Genomic DNA, 19,390 nt, shown 5'->3' on the forward strand with positions numbered 1-19,390 from the left:
CTCTGTGGTATGCTTGGGGTATTGTCTCATGATTCCTTCCATTGCTTTCCGACTCACTCCATATCACAAGGACCTTGCTATACTATAACCATCGCTGTCACCCACTGCTGTCACGGGCATGTGGCACAGGACAGGACCTGTTAGGGAAGAGGGTAGAGCAGTTAGAAAGCTTTAAGTCAAATAGTCCCAAAGTTGTAGTGGGCAGAGTCTGACTGTAAGAAGCATGCGTGCCTTGCTAAGTAGTTAGCACACTGCAGTGCCCCCAATGGAGAGTCCCCAAAGCACATTAAGAGGAAGAGTTACCACACTGAACTCACATTTCAGAATGTTACAGTAAATGCCTATTGGAGGTAGGATGATGTTTCAGCCTGTTCACTTGTCTTGGGTGCCCATGGTGCTATAATTATAACTATGACATCCAGGAACAAATATAGCACCCAGAACTTTCCAAACAATTCCCTAGTAACTTCTATGCAAAACTTGACTACATTTGTAACCAGGACTGGCTTTATTTTCTGGCTCCTTTGCTTCTGGTCTCCAGTCTTGAACTTCACTCTTCTATTCTGGGAACCTGGGATTCCTGTTCTCCCTCATAGGGAGGAGATGTTGTTAATGTCTATGCTAAAAGTATCTGGGGCCTTGAGGAAAGAGGCTTAGAAGTGTCTCCACTTCCTGTGCACCCCCAAAACAAACCATGCAAGAGAAGCCTCAGTCAGGAGATGGATTATCATAGGAATGACAGAGATGGCAAGCTCAGGTGTTAGGTGAGCTATGGAGAAAGTCAAAGCTCACATGGTGTCTGTGTTAACATCTGCTGTGCAACTGTGTTCAGTAACTCAACACTCTCAAAAGGGAGCATGAGGCTTGGGAAGGTGCTGGCTATCTCCTGTTCTTAGAGAAACAGCCACATTGCTGAACCTTGCCCATTGAGTGGAAAGTGAAATTGATGTGTGTTTGACTGCTGCAGGGAGCTGAGGTCTTCAACTTCATTCAGCCATCCCTCAACTTTAGACAAGCCACTGCCTCACTCCCAGACCTACTTCATTCTATAGAAGAAGCTGCATAGGGTTGTAATGATATTAAGGAGATGAGCACTTAGCTGGTGAAGAAGCAAAGGTAGATGGTTCTCCAAGTGTCATTATTATGCCCCTTTTCTTTCCCTAAGTTCTTCTCTATGCAGAGACAGAGAGGTGAATTTCTAGAGTGGGCAAAGGCTGGGATGCAGAAGCAAGACATGCTTCTCCTGGATCTCAGGGTATCTGCCCTTCTGACAAATAAGTATAGAATGAACTCCTGCCAATGATGCAGATGTGTGATAAGAGCAGCAGCTAGAACCAACCCGGGGTCATGCTGCTCCTCTCACAGTGCATCATGGCTGTGAATATTTGTGAGTACCTACAATGTGCTGTGCCCTGAGGAACTGAAGGGAACTAAACCCAGTTTCTTCCCCAACATGACTGTAGCCCTGTGCCTAGCAGGTACTGTCCCAGGTACTGTCCAAGGTACTGCCCAAGGTCCTGCTCATGCATCCAAATAGGAAACCCCAGTGTTGTTACCTAACAGATGGGTACCAGCTGCCCCAGGCATGAAGGGTAGTTCTACCAACACCTCACACCTCAGCCAACAAGCGGTCATTTGCACTTTCCTGTGAGGTGATTTAGTCCTCTAGAGTCCCTAACATTATTGATACTATGAGAAATGTAGCCTTGACCCCAGCCTGATCAGCCTACCCTGGCCAGACCACCCTCACTGCCAAGTGCCTGTTAGTTGCTGGAATGCCCTACCCACTACTTTTGTATCTGCCTTCTCTGTGCCCACATCCAGGGCAGATAGCCAATTCTTTATCTTGCTGCAATCTAAACTTCTTCAATGATAAAAGGAGAAGGGGCAAAGGGATGGCCCAGTGGTGATAGTGCTTGCTGTGCAAACATGAGGACTTACCATTCAGATCACAGCATCTGCATAAAAAAGCTGGGCATGGCTGGAAAGAAAGAAAGAAAGAAAGAAAGAAAGAAAGAAAGAAAGAAAGAAAGAAAGAAGAAAAGGGAAGGGAAAAGAAGGGAAGGGAAGGGAAGGGAAGGGAAGGGAAGGGAAGGGAAGGGAAGGAAAGGAAAGGAAAGGAAAGGAAAGGAAAGGAAAGGAAAGGAAAGGAAAGGAAAGGAAAGGAAAGGAAAAAAACATGGATATCCACTGCTTGGATGGGAAGAAACAATAGGATCTGTGAGACTCACTGGCTGCCAGTCTAGGTGGAAAATATCAAGCTCTGAATTCACTGAGAGACCCTAACTGTAAGGAATAAGACAGAGGGTGATAAAAGAATATTCCTGACCTCCCTGCTTAGCCTCTATGCATGCAGAGACACATGGACCCACACACATGTATGTATGAACAGAGAGCACCCAAAGGGTTGCAGTTAGCACTCACTCATTGCTTCCTGAATCCATGGCTTTTCATAACAGGATGGGCGGTTTACTCTTGTAGATACAAATCCTTTGATGGAGCCCGAGCTTGGGTAAGAACTCATTTTTATTTACCAAGAATTATCCAATCCTAAAACTAGAATATCATATCCTGAGGACTCCATTAGTTGAGACTGTTGAGTCTTCTGTTGACGTCCTCGGTTGCTGGGTTTGCTCAGGATGTGTGTAGTCAAGTGATCATTGTTGTGTTTTCATGTATGACTTAAAACAAATTACAAACATGATATGTCAGATTGGAATAAAATTCAACTTAAAGAAGAAAGAAACTCTAACATATACATGCACAAATGAAGCCCAGCAAGCTGTGTGCATAGTTGGACTTCTATGAAATTGTGAGAGTTATCGAAATTGCAAAAAAAAAAAAAAGAAAATTATAGTTGCTAGGGGCTGGGAAATGGAGGAAATGGGGACTGTTGTTGATTTTGCAGAACAAAAGTGTGCTGAAAGTGGTCAGTGCTGGTGGTTATACAGCAGTGTGACTGTATTCATTACAACTGAAGTGCACACCTCTATAGTGAAGCTGGCAAGATTTGTGGTGTTATGTTGGCACAATAAAGAAAAGGTGGGACAAAGATAAGAACATCAAGTGCTGTGGATATTGTTACTTAGGATGAAACTAAAAATGAGGCCTAAGGAGGCCTGAGGAGAAAGCTCTTGCCTAGTATGCAACACACACACACACACACACACACACACACACACACACACACACACACAGAGTGCATATAAAGAAGTGATGGATGATATGCCACTCTAGAGCTAGACACTGAGGCAATACCATCCATTCAGAGATCAGGATAAAGATGCCTCCAAATCTCTTACCCTCAACCCACCCCTCTTCACACACACACACACACACCCCATTTTACACCTGGCATGTGCATGTCTGTCCCACAGTAGCTGGTCCACTGCAGTCCAGACCCTGTGGGGTCTACATTCCCTTAGCAGTGCCATGGTGTTGGATTCTAGCATGCACACATGATCTGTGTGTATACCACCTTGGCTTCAGCCTGCCGGCTTCACCCTGATGCTGTAGCTGCCTCTTGGGGTCCCTTTCAGCATTCAGCCTTGTGAAATGAGTTTGGAAGGAGAGCAGTGGTTAGAAGAACATGCAGATGGGTATGTTCTCGACTCTTTCCCAGGACAGATTGAGCAGACTCCATCTTCCTCTCACCTGTCAATCACTGCGAGCACAGCAGCCTTGCTTGGCTATGACCCTGTATACCTAGAGTATATTTCTCTCAATAACTTGGGATTCTTGCTGCTCATGAAGTGTCAGGGTTGCTCCCCTCATCCTATATTCTCATCTCTATATTCAGAGGTGTGGCCTCTGAAAAATGGTGTCATATGCTCTAGGGGACATCTTCTATCTCTGCCAGTGGACAGATAACGGCAAGTCTCTTCAAAGGGTTATTTCCTACTCTGCCCTCTGTAGACTATTCTGTGGGTCTTAAGCACAGAGAGCCCTCCAAGTCAGAGGCAAGTTGGGCCCTTTCCTTGCCTTCTCTGCATTAAAAGGTCTTACGTAGCTGATATTTCAGATGACAATGATACTATTAAATGACAGCTAACATTTGTCGAAGACTAACCCTGTACCAGGTGCTATCATAGAGGTCTTACATACATAATTCTATTTACTATCCAGCACCTGAGGTTTATGCCCTATGGAAATGAAAGGAATTCCCCTCTAAGTGTGGGCATTCCAGAACGGCCCCCAGGGAACAGATAGTGGAAGGAAAATACTAGTCACCCATCTGCATACTCAGCAGAGCAGAACTTCTCAAACTTGACAAGAGCATGCACATCACCTGGAAGCCACAGAAGTCATGTTGATCTCAAGCCAGGGATGTGCGTCAGTAGGTCAAGTACTTGCTGTGGCCTGAGTTCAAGCCCCAGTAGGTGTGGTGCCATGTGCTTGTAATCGAAGCACTGTGAAAATGAAGGCAGGCAGATCCCTGGGGCTCACTGGCCAAGATAATCGACTCTCTGTCCAATACTAAACAAAGCAAGGTGGACAGTGCCAGAGGAATGACACCTGAGGCTGACCTCTGATCTCCATACAGTGTATACACACACACACACACACACACACACACACACACACACACATGAACATTCAAGAAGAAAAGAAACCGAGTTTATCTCAATAGGTCCTGGGTGAGGCTTGAGATGCAGTGTTCCTTTCTCTTAAAGATCTTTTTGTTTTTTATTTTATGTGTATGAGTGTTTTGCCTGTATATGTTTGTACCACATGTATGCAGTGCCTGTGGAGGCCAGAAAGGGGACTCAGATCCCTTAGAACTGGTAGTTCCAAGCTACCATGTGGGTGCTGGGTGCTGGAAAACACAACCCTGTCCTTTGCAAGAGCAGCCAGTGTTCATAACCACTGAGCCATCTCTCCAGCCCCAAGTGTAGTATTTCTCAGAGTGGCTTCCAGTTTACAGGCCAGGCTGCACATATGGCTCTTTCCTGTGCCTGTAGTTTTTCTTCTGCTCCTGGGATGGAATTCACCCATCCTCCCACTCGCTCTCTGTCATTTTGCAGAGTCGGTATTTATCAAGAGCACCAGCTGTAACATCAGAACCAGGTCCCAAGCCTAGTTCTGTGCTTTCCTCCATGACCTAATGTCTCTGAGTCTAACCACCAGTCTGTCAGTTGAGAGTGAAACTCACTGCATGGCATGGCGTCTTCGTAAATATCAAAGGAGGTAGAAGACAGCAAGCCTCTGTCCAGAAGCTAGAGCATGGTGCATGTCCAAGGATGGCCATGGTTTATGGCCTCATTTTACAGCTATCTTACTTATGCATTCACTCCTGGTTTCAACATTTGCTTACATATTATGTATTGAAGCAGATATTTCCACGGTCCTGACAGTTGCAGCAATGGGCACCTGCAATCCACAAGACATAGACTGGCCTGTGATCAGTGTCAGCAGAAAGGTGGATCTGGCTACACAGGTCCCGGGGATGAGTGATGGGAGCCAGGTGGAGAAAAACTGCTCTATAAAAGAAAAGTGTGGGAGGAGGGGTACGAGCCAGCAAGACTGGACTGGGGTAAAATGTCAGCAGATCACAAGCTGCTCTTTATCTGGAATGAACTAAATATGTAGGCAATTATTGACAGAAGCCTGAGAGAAGCAATGGGGAGAGTTGGTCCCCAGCTGAATTCCATCGCCTTTTTGAACAGGAGCAGGGATTGGCTGACCAGAAAGCAGCCATTTTACAAAGAGGGGGCAAGCAAGGAGCTACAGGGTCACCCCACCAAATGGAGTAAGAGGTAGTTCCCCTCACCCCACTCATCCAGCCAACCCAGCAAGCCCACTCACCAAACAGGGCTTTGCTTTGAAAGGGGGCCTTATGCAATGAGCCACAGCCTCTCCCCACTCTCAGCCCCTCCCCACTCTCCCTCTGTCCTCCCAAGATGTCATCTTTTGAGACGTTTTCATGTGGAAGCATCGCTAAGTAAATTCACTAAATGCCTATTCATCCCCATCAGATGGGGACCCGGTGAAGCAGGAAATGCGAAAATGGCCCCAGCTCCAGCCCTGAAAGATGCTTTCTGGGGTTGCTAAGTGGAGCCACAGCAGGCTGACCCTGGGAGGCCTGAGACTTCCCAGAGGGGGCTCCTAGAGTCTGGCCTTGGCCCCTTCAATCCTCCCACCTAAGCTTCCCCAAAAGGGCCTGTTTATTATTCCTGCTGCTGGGGACCCATTCAGAGGTTAACTTATCCTTTTATTCATCAGGACGACAATAATGAACTGTCACAGAGTGTGGCAAGGGTTTGGTAAATAAGAACGGCTGAGGCTGAGGAGATGGAGTGGGCTTCCGAATGGCTGGGAAAGACATTGCCTGATTTTCTTTAATAAAGTCATCGCATAGCTGCTTACCCCAGCAGCTCCTTGCTTTTTAACAGCAGGCCACAGGACCCTAGGAACCTTGGCTACCTTGGTTATCACTGTCCAGACTCACAAAGGTCTTTTGGGTTTATCCCTAAGATTCATCTCTGTATACATCAGCAGAGCTCTGCATCCAGCGAACAATAGATTTTTTACTAGGCTGCAGATACAGGAGGTTCTTCAGGCATCTACCAGCCCAGTATGGTTGGCTTTTAATTGGTTTTTATTTCAGTAAGAGGCTGGGACATTGACCACATTTTTTTTTTTATCTCAGATGTCTTAATTGCTCTGTTCTTCCCACTTTCCACCCATATAGAGGTCAACATACATCATCCAGTGAGTGGATGAGGATTTGTATTGACAATGTTGAAGAGTGGCAGAGAAATAGAGAGGGGCTGAGGGCTGAAGGTGGTACAAACTGAGTACCAAAGAGGTGGAAAGAGCAGAGCAACATGCATTGAATGTGTACCTACTCTGTGCCCTTAAATCTACCCATCCTCTTGTTAAAAATGTATGATGAACTTATTGTGTGCTCGGTGTGTTTAAATGTGAGCAGCCAGGAGGAAATTAATTTACTGTTCAGACGGTCCAGTGACTTGTTTATCCTTTAGTCACGTGGTGGGCTATGGCATTGCTGCTGGAATTCACTTATAGATCCTTCCACTTCTGGAGCTTAGACATTGCTTTCTGAGATACCACACTGCTTCTCTTAAGCCCAGCATTAGTGTTAGGGAGATCCATACACAATAGGTGGAGCACATGTTACTCAAGCATGAGAACCTGGGTTAAAACTCCAGCATAGGCATAAAGTCATAAGGAGTAGTGAACATCTATAATCTAAGCACTTCTACTGTGAAAGGAGACCACAGAAAGACGTGGGACACTCCCTAGAAACTCGCTGGCCAGCCAGTCTGGTGTACATAGTGATGAACAGGAAACCCTGCCTGGAACAAGACAGGAGGTGAGGGACTAACACCCAAGGTTGTCTGCTGACCTTCTTTCTCTTTTGCATACACAGAAGCAACACACCCTCACACACAACTCAAAAGGAAGAGTCCAGCCTCCTTGTATTCCCATAGAGCCTCTTTCTAATCACCTCACCCAGTCCGGAAGGGTAGTTAACCCCTGCTCTCTAAGGAGCACCCTCCTCCCCCAGCAGAGGACCCCATGATGGCGGTGACTAAGGAGCTGTCACAGCAGCACCTTTTACCTGTTTGAGTTTATTCAGTGGAAGAGGCGACTGCATCTCTGGCAGATGGAGACCTGTGTGACTGCCTTTTAAAATACTGTCACAGCTGTATGCACAAGCTGATTAGCTGTGACGGCACTGTGAACGCCGAGATTGATGGTGATAAATTTGGGATAACGATGCTGGGAACGATGTCATCCGTTTGCACGAAGCTTCATATTTTTTAAAGCTCAATCCGCAGCCCGGTGGTTATTGAGGACTCGGATTCATTCACTGCTCTCTGTGCACTGGAGGAGTCTGTTCCACCTCAGCTCATCTTAACTTATGCATTCCTTCAGCATTCATTCATTCATTCATTCATTCATTCAACAAACACTAGTGTCAGCCCGACTGTGTTCCAAGAATAAGCAGATCTGACCAGATTCTTTCCTTATGGACCTTATATTGTAAGGTAACCAAGAGAGTGCTTTCAAATGGTAATAAAGCTGTCAAGTCAATATCGTGATGTAATAAAAGTGGGCTGGAGGAGGCAGGGGCTACTTTAGGTGGAATACCCAGAAAAGACCTGTCTCAAGAAATGACATTTGCAAAACCTAAATGACAAGAACAGCCAGAAATGGGGAGGAAAAAATGGCCTGAGCACAGCAATTGCAAAGGCCCTGTGTCTGATCTATGACATTGGGTTGAGTACTGATGACTATTGTTGACCATGACCAATGAAGCATGTAAGACACTGTGCTTGTCCTCAGAGTTCCCTACAGAGTAGAGTATGTGGGAAACGGGTGCACAAACAGCCTGTGGCTTTAATTGTAAACCTGGCAAAACCTAGACTCACCTGGGAAAACAGTTTAATGAAGGATTGCTTATATTGGGCTGACCTGTGTCATATCTGGGGACAGGCGTTGTCAGAATTAAGTTAATTTTCGTGGGAAGACCCAGAGCCATGTGTGTGCCACTGTTCACTGGGTAGGGGTCCTGACCTGTATAACAATGGAGAAGCCAGGATGAGCATAACAATTAATCACTTGTCTCTGCTCTTGACTGTGGGTGTGGTGTGTCCAGCAGTCCCCAGCTGTTGCTGCACTGGCTTTCTTGATGGACAATAACCAGAGCGATAAACTTTCTCTCCAAAATTGCCCCTTTCTGAGATGTTACCACACTGCAGCCAGAATGAAACTAGAACACAGCCTGTTTTCACGTAATGTGACAGGCCCAGGGATAGGACCTGACATGAGGACATATCATCAGGCTGTGTGCTGTGGTCAGAACAGGCAAATTCAGAAAAGTAGAGTGAAATCTGCTTCCTAGGACAAAAAAAAAAAAAAAAAAAAAAAAGAGCAAATCCCAATAACTCCATGGTCTACAGAGGACCCTGACTTTCTCTTTTGTTTGTTTCCACAGGACAAATGACCAGCTGGTAGCATTTCTTTCCAGATATCGAGATATGAACTTCCTGAAGTCGCATGGCCGAGACAATGCAAGGTAATGCACCACAGAGATGAGAAGCTGTCACTGGGGCCTATCTCCCAGGTTGATCTTAGACAACTAGAGGACAGTTTCCTCTGTAAGAGCTCAAGGGTCCCTCTTGTTAACCAAGGACAGAGAGAAGCAGATGCTTCTCAGACTTGCAGCTTTTCTCCCAGAAAATATTTTGAACTTATTCCTGTATGTGTACATGTGTATATGAGTGTTTAGGTACACATGTGTATGCAGTGACACATGCATCTGTGTATGTGTATGTATAGGGGTGCACATGTGTATGCAGTGACACATGCATCTGTGTATGTGTATGTATAGGGGTGCACATGTGTATACAGTTGCATGTGCACCTGTGTGTGTATGTATGGGGGGTACACATTTATATGCAGGAACACATGTATGTGTGTGTATGTATTGGGGTTCATGTGTAAACAGTTGCACATGCACCTGTCTATGTGTATTATGGGGAGTGCATATGTGTATGCAGGTACACATACACCTATATATGTATATGTATAGGGATGCACCTGTGTGTGTGTGTGTATGTGTGTACAGAGGGTGGACATGTATATACAGTGGCAAATGCACCTGTATATGTGCATATATGGGGGTGCACCTGTGTGTGCAGGTGTATATGCACCTATGTATGTGTATGTATGAGAGGTGCACATGTGTATGTATGGGGATGCATGTGTGTGTATGTGTGTGCATAGAAGGTGCACATGTGTATACAGTGGCACATGTACCTGTGTGTGTATGTATAGGGATACACATGTGTATGCAGGTGCACATATACCTCTGTGTGCATGTATGGGGGTGCACATGTGTATGTAGATATACATGCATCTGTGTATGTGTGTGTATGGCGGTGCACAAGTGTGTGCAGATACACATGCATCTGTGTGTGTGGAAGCCAGCGGACAGTCTCAAGTATATTCCTCAGGTACCTGCCACCATTGTGTTTGATAGTTGGTAGGTTGACTAAGAACTGCATCTTAGTAAGAGTCCCACATCCTCAAGGTGTTCTGTAATCTCCACATGCATGCCATGAATGTACACCTGCACATACTTACATGTGTATAAACATATGCACACACATGTGAACACTTACCCATATACAAACAGCATCTTTTCTGGTGGGAGAGCACCCCCGGGAATCTGGCACTGAACACAACATACCCTGATAGTTCTAGGAATCATTATGGCCTGTTAATATTTTGTGTTTGGCCTTTTTAATATTTCATGTGGGCTGGTTTGTTTGCTTGTTTGCTTGGTAAAGTGGTTCATGTTATCTTCCATGAGAATCTAGATTTCCAATTAACTGTGACAAGTCTTGGAGTCCCTCACCCTGTGTTTGACTTTGCTCAGGGCTGACATCCAATCCAATTCCAATGTTCCCCCAGATTATGGCAGTTCTTATCTTTGTTCCTGATCTGGTCATGGTTGAGATTTGAATTTACAGTCTCTGTTTAAGATTATCTCTGCCGTGGCTCGTGGAGATGGCAGGTTTTGTGACTCAGTTTACCTTGTTTTCTCACAGAAGCAAACACTAAGCTCCCTGCCTTGACCTTTCAAGAAGTAGTCCCAGAATGCACGGTTGCTTATTTATTTTTTTACCTGTGATTTCAGCAGCTGACTCTACTGCATATAATGCCCCCCCTTGATTGTATTTTTCCATTGTATTTAAAGGAATTCCAAAGCTTGACAATACCCTGTGAATCCCTATCAGTTAGCATAGCATGTTCAGGCCACCAGTGGTAGAAAGGCTGGATAAACAAATACAAACCACGGCCCCTGTGGGTAATCTTTGTGCTTAGACCCTAGTACTTTGCTGTGCTTCTTGGCCCAGTACATATGACATTGACTTTATCCAGTGCAAAGCTAAGAATTTATATTGTTATTCTCAGGAAATGAAAGGGAGGCGCAAATGGATTCTTCTATGGTTGCCCAGTTGGTAAATGTTAAGATCTGAACCCAGGACTTTTTGACAGCAGGGGTGCGTGTCGGTTACATCTAGGGACAATTCTATGGAATGTTCATTATTAAAGGTGACCCTGATATTGATAGTTCTCTCCCATTGGTCGAGAATAAAACCCAGCTTCTCCTCCATATAGCCTATAGTATGTGATTGGTCCAAGCAGCTGACATGGTGGGCAAGGAACCAACTCCATTCATCAACACATGTCAAAAATCACACCCACCCCAGTAGTACTGTTTCAGGCTGGTCACCCTTTAGTCTCCGCTCACAGTTTCCCAAGTGTTTCTCCAGTAACTTGGTAGTGCAATTAAAGTCATGGGCTTTGAGGTCCTACCTCCTAGACTGAAATGCTCATCTCCTGTGTTTCAGGCTGCATTGCATTGCTTGTGTAACTTAACCTCTTTGAGACCGTTTCTTTACCAGTAAAATGAAAAAGCAACAGTCTTATATAGGTAGGATTAAGTGAGATGTTGCCTGTGATGATGATGATGATGATGATGATGATGATGATGATGATGATGATGATGATGTTATTGCCATGGCAAGCATAAAACCAAAATGCTACTGGTAGGAATGTATCTGGATCTCAGCCCTTGCATGTACATGCACACCCAGCATGATCCAGGTGTACCGGTGGTGGTGGGCAGATAGTTCTAACATGGCTCAGAGCAGTATAATATGTTACTAGCACCTGCTTCTTAAACCCCAAAGCCCAAGTATCACAGATCAAAATTGCTCACTGATTCCTGTATTCACCCTTTACATCCTCAGGTGGGACTCTTTCATTTACATGAATTAAGTACAATATTTTTAGTGTTAATTTGTTAATAAAATGAATTGATGTTAATTCATTAATAAATGAATCAGTGAATCACCTACAATTTTCTTCTCTTTGTTTGTCAAGTCTTCCCTTGCTGGATGCCCAGGCTTCCCACAGCCCACCTCCCATTGCCTCTCTCCAGTAGGCAGGGATGAGGCCAGCTTAGCTCTGGGTCCTGTTATAGCACAATCAATTCTTTCAGTGGTGAGTCACACAAGCCTGCTTCAGGCAAACTTGTGGACAAGGAGACTTGGCAGAACAAGTTCCACTGACTTCCGGTATGGCTGGATTGAGCAGCTGAAATGACCACACAAATGCGAGATAATGCCATTTTGTTGAGTGTTGACTTAATTATCCAGCTTTGTGTTGTGGCCGTCAACAGCTCAGTAACTGATTTTATCTTACAAGTAAGGAAGCTGAGATACTGAGAAACGTTGGTCTCACAGAATCGGAGCAGGGCTGGAATTCAAGCCTGATGGACAGAGTATGTCCAAAAAGGCCATTCTCAAAATTTCTGCAGGGTGTCATGCCTCCTTATGTGCCAGCCCTGATTTGTTCCAATGTGCCAAGTATCTCTCTCTCTCTCTCTCTCTCTCTCTCTCTCTCTCTCTCTCTCTCTCTCTCTCTCTCTCCTTCCCTCCCTCCCTCCCTTTCTTTCCTTCTTCCTTTTTGTAATTATCAGCTCTTTGAGACTATTGTACAACGTATGTCTTAGGGTTTCTATTGCTGTAATGAAACACCATGACCAAAGTAACTTGGGAAGCAAAGGGTTTATTTGACTTTTACTCCCACATCACTGTTTATCACCAAAGGCAGTTGGGGCAGGAAATAAACAGGACAGGAACCCAAAGGCAGGAGCCTATGTAGATGCTATTGGTGGATGCTGCTTGCTCCTCATGGCTTGCTCAGCCTGCTTTCTTCTAGAACCCAGGACCACCAGCCCAGAGATGGAACCACCAACAAAGGGATGGAATAATTAATTTTAAAAATGCCCTACAGGCTTTCCTACATCCTGATCTTATGGAGGTGTTTTCTCAACTGAGGGTTCCTCCTTTCAAATGACTCTAGTGTGTGTCAAGTTGACATAGAAACCAGCCATCACAATGTGTTTGATTATATTCATCTTTTCCCACAAGTCCTGCCAGATCCACCCTCTTTCTTACACACCCTACTTAGTTCTTTCTTCATTTTTAACTCTTAAAAAAAAGAAGAAGAAGAAATTAAACCCATCAAAACCAATTTGTGATACCTATACACTCTTGGCCCTGTGTCCTTTTACTGGAGCATGGCCAACTTACCAAGGACTACGCTCTCCCTCTCCCTCTCCTCCCTCTCCTCCCTCTCCTCCCTCTCTCCCTCTCCCTCTCCTCCCTCTCTCCCTCTCCCTCTCCCTCTCCCTCTCCCTCTCCCTCTCCCTCTCCCTCTCCCTCTCCCTCTCCCTCTCCCTCTCCCTCTCCCTCTCCCTCTCCCCTCTCCCTCTCCCCCTCCCCCTCCCCCTCCCCCTCCCCCCTCCCCCTCCCCCTCCCCCTCCCCCTCCCCCTCCCCCTTCCCCTCTCCCCTCCCCCTCCCCTCCCCCTCCCCCTCCCCCTCCCCCTTCCCCTCTCCCCTCCCCCTCCCCCTCCCCCTCCCCCTCCCCCTCCCCCTCCCCCTTTTCATGTGCTGCCTGCTGTGTCCAGAAGACATTATTTCCCTATAGTCAACCAGTGTCTCTGGCTATTACAGTCTTTCTATCCCTTCTCCAGCATTGGTCCCTGAGACTGGGATGGCTGGGGAGACATTAAGTAAAGGTCTCATTTAAAGCTAAGCACTTTGGTGTCTTTTATTTTCTTCACAATGACCAGTTGGGGGTCTTTGTGTTAGTCTACAGCAAATAGAAATGTCTCTGAGGAGGGATGAGCCATGTCTTTACGTATGGGTATGACCATAAGTCGTTAGGAGTCAGTTTTATATTATGTTCATTTAGCAGATTGATACTAGTAGCTTTCTCCTAGGGAAGAGATAACTTTTGTAACTATTTTTGAGCTGAAAATGTGCTAAGTGAGTCTGAGGCAACTTCTCAGCTTCACTGAACTTCAGCGTTCTACCCATTGTGAGACAATATAGTGGAATGAGCTAGTTTCCAAAGCCCATTCTGGTCTGGTATAGCTTGCCTCTGGACTGACTCTTATAAGAGCAGAGAGCCTGAGCAGTAGAAAGACCTGAGGAACAAAAGCAAGCAGTGGGTTACAGCACAGATTGCAGGTGCCTCAGTTTTTATTTCTCTGGATCCTAACAGCCACCCGACCCTCTGGCCCATCTCCAGCTACTAGAAACTACTGTTGACTTTCAGCTCCCACTTCGAGGAGAGAACATACAAGAAAACTTGTATTTCAGTGGCTGCCAAATTGGTCCTGACTGTTCCTGTAATTAAATGAATGGAAGTGTTGTGCTCACTGTTTTCCATCCAAAAAAACTAAGTCCCCAGTGGAGTGACTGACATGTAGGGCCATCACCATAGCCTAGGGAGTATCAACCGGATCAGAGCCTGTGCCCTGGAGTTGATTCGGAGCCCTGAATCATGGAAATGTCTCTGGGAACTCCTTGTCTCTGCTTAGATGCAGTCTCCCTGAGTCTCAGTGTGGGGACAGGGAAATAAAAAAGAAAACTCATCTCCCCCTGATACAGTAGCTTCTTGTGAGATATTTTCTGCTCCACATAATTTCTTTCACCAGGAAGAGTGCAGTGTTTGGGATGTGATACAATGCAAATGTAAGACAGAAATGTTGATATCAGAATGTTATCTCTGCTATATCCTAGTGTGGGTCTCCAGCATTTAGCTCTGACTGGCCTTACCTCTGTGTTTAGCAGGTAAATAATAGCAACAGCAGGGTGACCACAGGAAGCTGAACAATTTGAATATGTTACCCCATTCCAACCTCTCTTTGGATGCTTTCCCATTGGAGAGAAACATACAGCTGAGGACTAGAGATGCACCTTGTCTCATCCCACCCCACCCCTCTGCCCCCACAGGCTTAGCAGCTTGTCACTGACTGAGGTCCAGGCCAGGAGTCACCTGCCCTCTCTCAGCACTCACTGTGCTCCCACAAAGGACCACAGAGAGCCTCTGTGAGCCACTAATTATCTGTTTATCTGCTCCTGAGTCTATAAACTGCAGTGATGAGAATAAGGTCAACACTATAATTTTCTAGAATTTACTGAATTATAGCCAGGCATGATAGTGCAGGCCTGTGACACCAGCTGCTTGGGACAGAGGATGGCAAGTTCAAGGCCAATCTGGGAGATTTAGTGAGCCTTGACTCACGATAAAAGTCTCTAAGAAGGAGCCACATGAGACTGGTGAGGTGGCTGAGTGACAGCACATGGCCACGGATGCCTGGTGATCTGAGTGTGGTCCCCAAAGCGGGAGGAAAAAACAGCGCCACATAGTTGTACTCTCGTCTCTGCATACACATCATGGCATGTGCACCTGCACACACACACACATACACAGACACACACACACACTCGCACACACATGGGAGGGAGAGAGTGCAGACACAACAGAGTGACAGCTAGAGACAGAGAAACACACACAGTGTGGGAGTAGATGCTAGTTGTTTATTAAAAATTTAAAAAGTGATTACTTTGTTTTTTAGAATGGCTGATAACTCATTTGGTAAAGGTATTTTTTGCCAAGCTTGACGACCTGCGTTCAATCCCCAACACCCACATTGTTGATGGAAAGAACCAACTGCAAACTGTTTTCAGACCTCCACATGTTTACCATAACATGTAATACAGCCATACAAACATGCATGCATGCACACACACACATACACATAAGGGAAATAAATACATGTAAAACACTTAAATAAAAAGGTGCATAAGAGAGAGGTGCTCAGTGGCAGAGAGCTTGGGGACACATGCCAGGGCCAGAATTTCATTTCCTGTGCCTCAGAAACAAAGAAGGAAGCAAATTAATATATAGCCTCTTGGGACACTTGCTTTGAATAGGAAGCAAACAGGGATGATGATGGAGAGGCATCTTAGAAGTGCCAGACATGTGACTCCAGCTCTCGGAGAAGCTCCTAGAGTCTTCCCACTATCGGAAGAACAAGCAGGTGTAAGGCTGGGAGAGAATCCAGCTCCAGATTGGAAGCAGCACAGGGCAGCTCCTCCTTCTCCTGTCTGGACTCAGCTGCTGCAGGCAGCACTCCCACACTGGGTACCAGGATGACTCTGAGAAGCACCAGGCATTTCCCTTCTTTGACACTGAATTAATTTCTCCAGCTTAAATCCCACTGGATGTGTAAATAGGTAACTGATTAACCTAAAGTTGGCAAGCCCACAGGGAGACTGGCCAGGAGCCTCCTCCTGGTAGCTCTGCTGTCTGGAGTTCCTTTGGTACCATCTTGCTTCTGCAGAGGGTGGGCTCCCTCCCCTGGCTAACACGCAGCACACTGATGCGAGCACATAATTAATATTGCATCTCTGGTTGAGAAAGCAGATCGCATTCCTATGTTTCTACACCTGACTTAGTTATTTATCACACTCATGGGGGTCCCAGGACTGTCAGGAGCCATGTCACCTTAGAACTTTGTGTGATGCCCACCCTCACCTCCCACCCTCTGCACAGGACTGTGCATACATGGCCTCCCATTTGTCTGCCCTGGACCTTTTTGGTTTTTTTTTTTTTTTTTCAAGACAATGTGAAATAGTCTTTTCCCCCTCCTCCTGCCTCCGTCTCCTAGTGAAGACTGCATGAGAACTCACACAAGCACACTCTCTTCTGTCCCCCATCTCTCTCTCCTCCTCCCCTGTCAGCCCCCACCCCCAAAGTAAAGATGGCAGGACAGCATACATCATACTGGGTTCACAGAACCTAGACTAGTGTATATTCAGCAAACAGTAGCTGTCAGTGCCTACTTTGTTCTCTGCCTCTAGATGGGATAAAAGGACAGAGATGGTGTTTTCAATCCTTGTCTCAGCAGAGACCAGGGTCTGGAATAGCAAAGATGCTTCTGGAGCTGATGAAATCATGACTCTTCCAGGCCCTTTAGCCATGACAAGTCTCTGAGAAGAGTGGTCATCAAACATGCTGGAGTCTGCCCAGATCAGAACCTAGTGCTAACTCCTGGACAACTCTTTGGAAGGCAACCCATGGTAAACCCAGGAAATAAAATGGAACGCAAGAGCTTCTATTTGAAACTCAGGAAGCCCACCCTGAAGGTGCAAGTCTGAAGGGGGCCCCAGAAAGCCTCCCTTCAAAGCAAAATGAGACTCTTATTCTTGGACATTGTCTCTTTAAGGCAGTGGAACTGCTCAGATCTTTCATGTCTACCCTTTCAGAGGGGCCCAGGTCAGCTGAAGCAGTAAAGGATGGTAAAGAAATTAAGAGCTTGCCTTGGAGTCCAGTTCAAGACCCTTAGCTCTTTTACTTTGAGAAGTTACTTAACTTTTCTTGGTTTTGCTTTGTTTGAGGCGAGTTCTTGCTGTGTAGCTCCAGCTGGCCTGGTACTGATTATACAGCCCAAGCTGATCTTGAGTTCAAGGCAAGCCTCCTGCCTCACTTTGCCAAGTGCTGAGATTTCCAAGCCTGATTGAAATTACTCAACCTTTTCTCTAACACATCTGCTGCATGTCGGGTGTTAGAGTCTTTGGGTGGATACCTGGTTGTGTCATTTCTGTGACCTCCTGATTGTCTAATGCTTGTGGCTTCCACGTTTTTGTCATCCATTTAACCCTTAAGTAAATATTTGCCAAGTGTCTGGAATATGGAATGCATTAATTCTAGAGGTTACAGCAAGAAACCAGAAGACAAACATCTCTGCTGTCTTGAGACTTACACCTCATGAGCAGAAACAGAGGAAAAATAAGGCCCTTGCATATGAGGAAAAAAGATGTGACAAGTAACAATAAAGCATGGGAAGGGTTCAGTATGCTGAACAGAGAGGGGATAACTTATGGAAGAGTCCATTGTATTCAGGATGCTGAGAACAGGACAGGGGTGTCACTGATCAATGGGAATCCATTGAAGGCTGTCCCTGTTCCTTGTTTGGAGGACTAGTGCTTACTAAATGTTTTGCAAAGCTCTTGCAGGGGCATCTGATTTGGGAGTCTGTTGGGACTACTATTATGGGTTCATTGAGATGTGTTAGGTTCATGGAGTTAGAGACTCACTGAACCTGGATCAGTACCTGGCTCATCATGGTGCCTATGTTGCTTTGGCGCCGCCTGTTGCCCAGATGCCCCAGGGTAACCATGGCAATGAGAAGTAGAGTTTGAAGGATGAATGAACATTTTTAGTCCCTTCTGTCCAATATGAGTCCCATAGATGTAAACTAGTATTCAGTCCTTGTGGGAGAGGAGCCTGGAGACAACACCTATAAAGAGAGTGTCTTTATACTTAACAGTGTCTTCCAAGTTCACCTTTCATGTCTTAAGTTGGCTCAAAGTGTTGAGTCTGCTCCCCTGGTTGATACCCATACTCTCAGCTGCTGCCATCTTCCAAAACAAAACAAAGTCCTTGGTAGTGCCTATGGTGTGAAAAACTTCCAGTCTTGAGGAATGGGTAATTTTTGTTTGCTCATCCTAACCAAAGTGCATACTTGCAACTTATCCTTTTTGAAATGGCAGTAAATATGGAACCCAGTCCCCTAAGGTCATGGGCATTTCATTTTGGAGACTTGTACATGAATATTGCATTTGAGTATTATGACCCTGGACAGCACATTAAAATTACAAGATGCTATTAGCCCATAATGGAATGTGGAGTTTAAATGCTGTTCTATGGAAGGAGAAATTTGCTAGCCCCCTCTCCCATCTCTCAGATGGCATGGTTTCCATATGGATTTTGGCATAAGTTGTCTGAAATTAAAGTTTTTATCATGGTTCTGTACAGCCACCGGACAGTATCTTGTGATTATTAACAGCCAGAGTCAGGCAGGATTTGATATTTCAAAGCTCATGGCTTCCTTTCAGAGTCCAGCATGCTTCTGTGGAAGGGAGAGTGTGGCTATAACCAACAGCTCTCACTGGATTCCCCAGGAAGAATGGGTCTTTATGTATGAACTCATTAGAAAAAAGTAAGACCAGGGACACTGGACACCTATGTCTTCTGCACAGCTGGGTGTTCAGGTGGATTCTGCTGGCGTGTGAGTCCTCTGTGTGTCTTTGGAAAAGGGGTCAGCCCAACATGGTGCAGGGATGCTGCAGATATGACAAGGAGAAGATTCACACAGTGGTTTGCTAATCAAAGCTTCAAAGATTTGAAAGATTCCTGCACCAGTCCATTGCTCAGAAGGCTGGAATAGCATCCCTGCTTTGGGAGCCTTCTGGGCTGTAAGCTGCCACAGATACCCACCTTTCCTTCATGCTTGATCCTCATGAGCACCTAGAAGCATGCCTAGCACACAGTAGGTATTCAATAAAGACTCATTGTGAGTGAACCAGGAGTTCAAGAAGAAAGCTTGTTCATAGCTCTGCCCACACTCCTGACACACAGACTTCCTTAGATCTTGTCTAAGGAGCTTTGATTTTCCTGGCTGCAGAGAGAAACAGAGACACAGAG

The 19,390-nt window shown here is 45.7% G+C and overlaps 1 protein-coding gene across 1 annotated transcript in view; it reads left to right on the forward strand.

Moving 5' to 3' along the window:
• The window catches only part of Xylt1 (xylosyltransferase 1), a 289,608-nt gene that overhangs the window by 234,963 nt on the left and 35,255 nt on the right, over nucleotides 1-19,390 (forward strand). Inside the window, exon 6 of the mRNA XM_034505312.2 lies at nucleotides 8,966-9,046. Within this exon, the coding sequence (XP_034361203.1) occupies nucleotides 8,966-9,046 (81 nt within the window). The remainder of the gene's footprint in view (nucleotides 1-8,965; nucleotides 9,047-19,390) is intronic.

The sequence above is a fragment of the Arvicanthis niloticus genome, chromosome 1 (assembly GCF_011762505.2).
Source record: "Arvicanthis niloticus isolate mArvNil1 chromosome 1, mArvNil1.pat.X, whole genome shotgun sequence".
Classification (NCBI taxonomy): Eukaryota; Metazoa; Chordata; class Mammalia; order Rodentia; family Muridae; genus Arvicanthis; species Arvicanthis niloticus.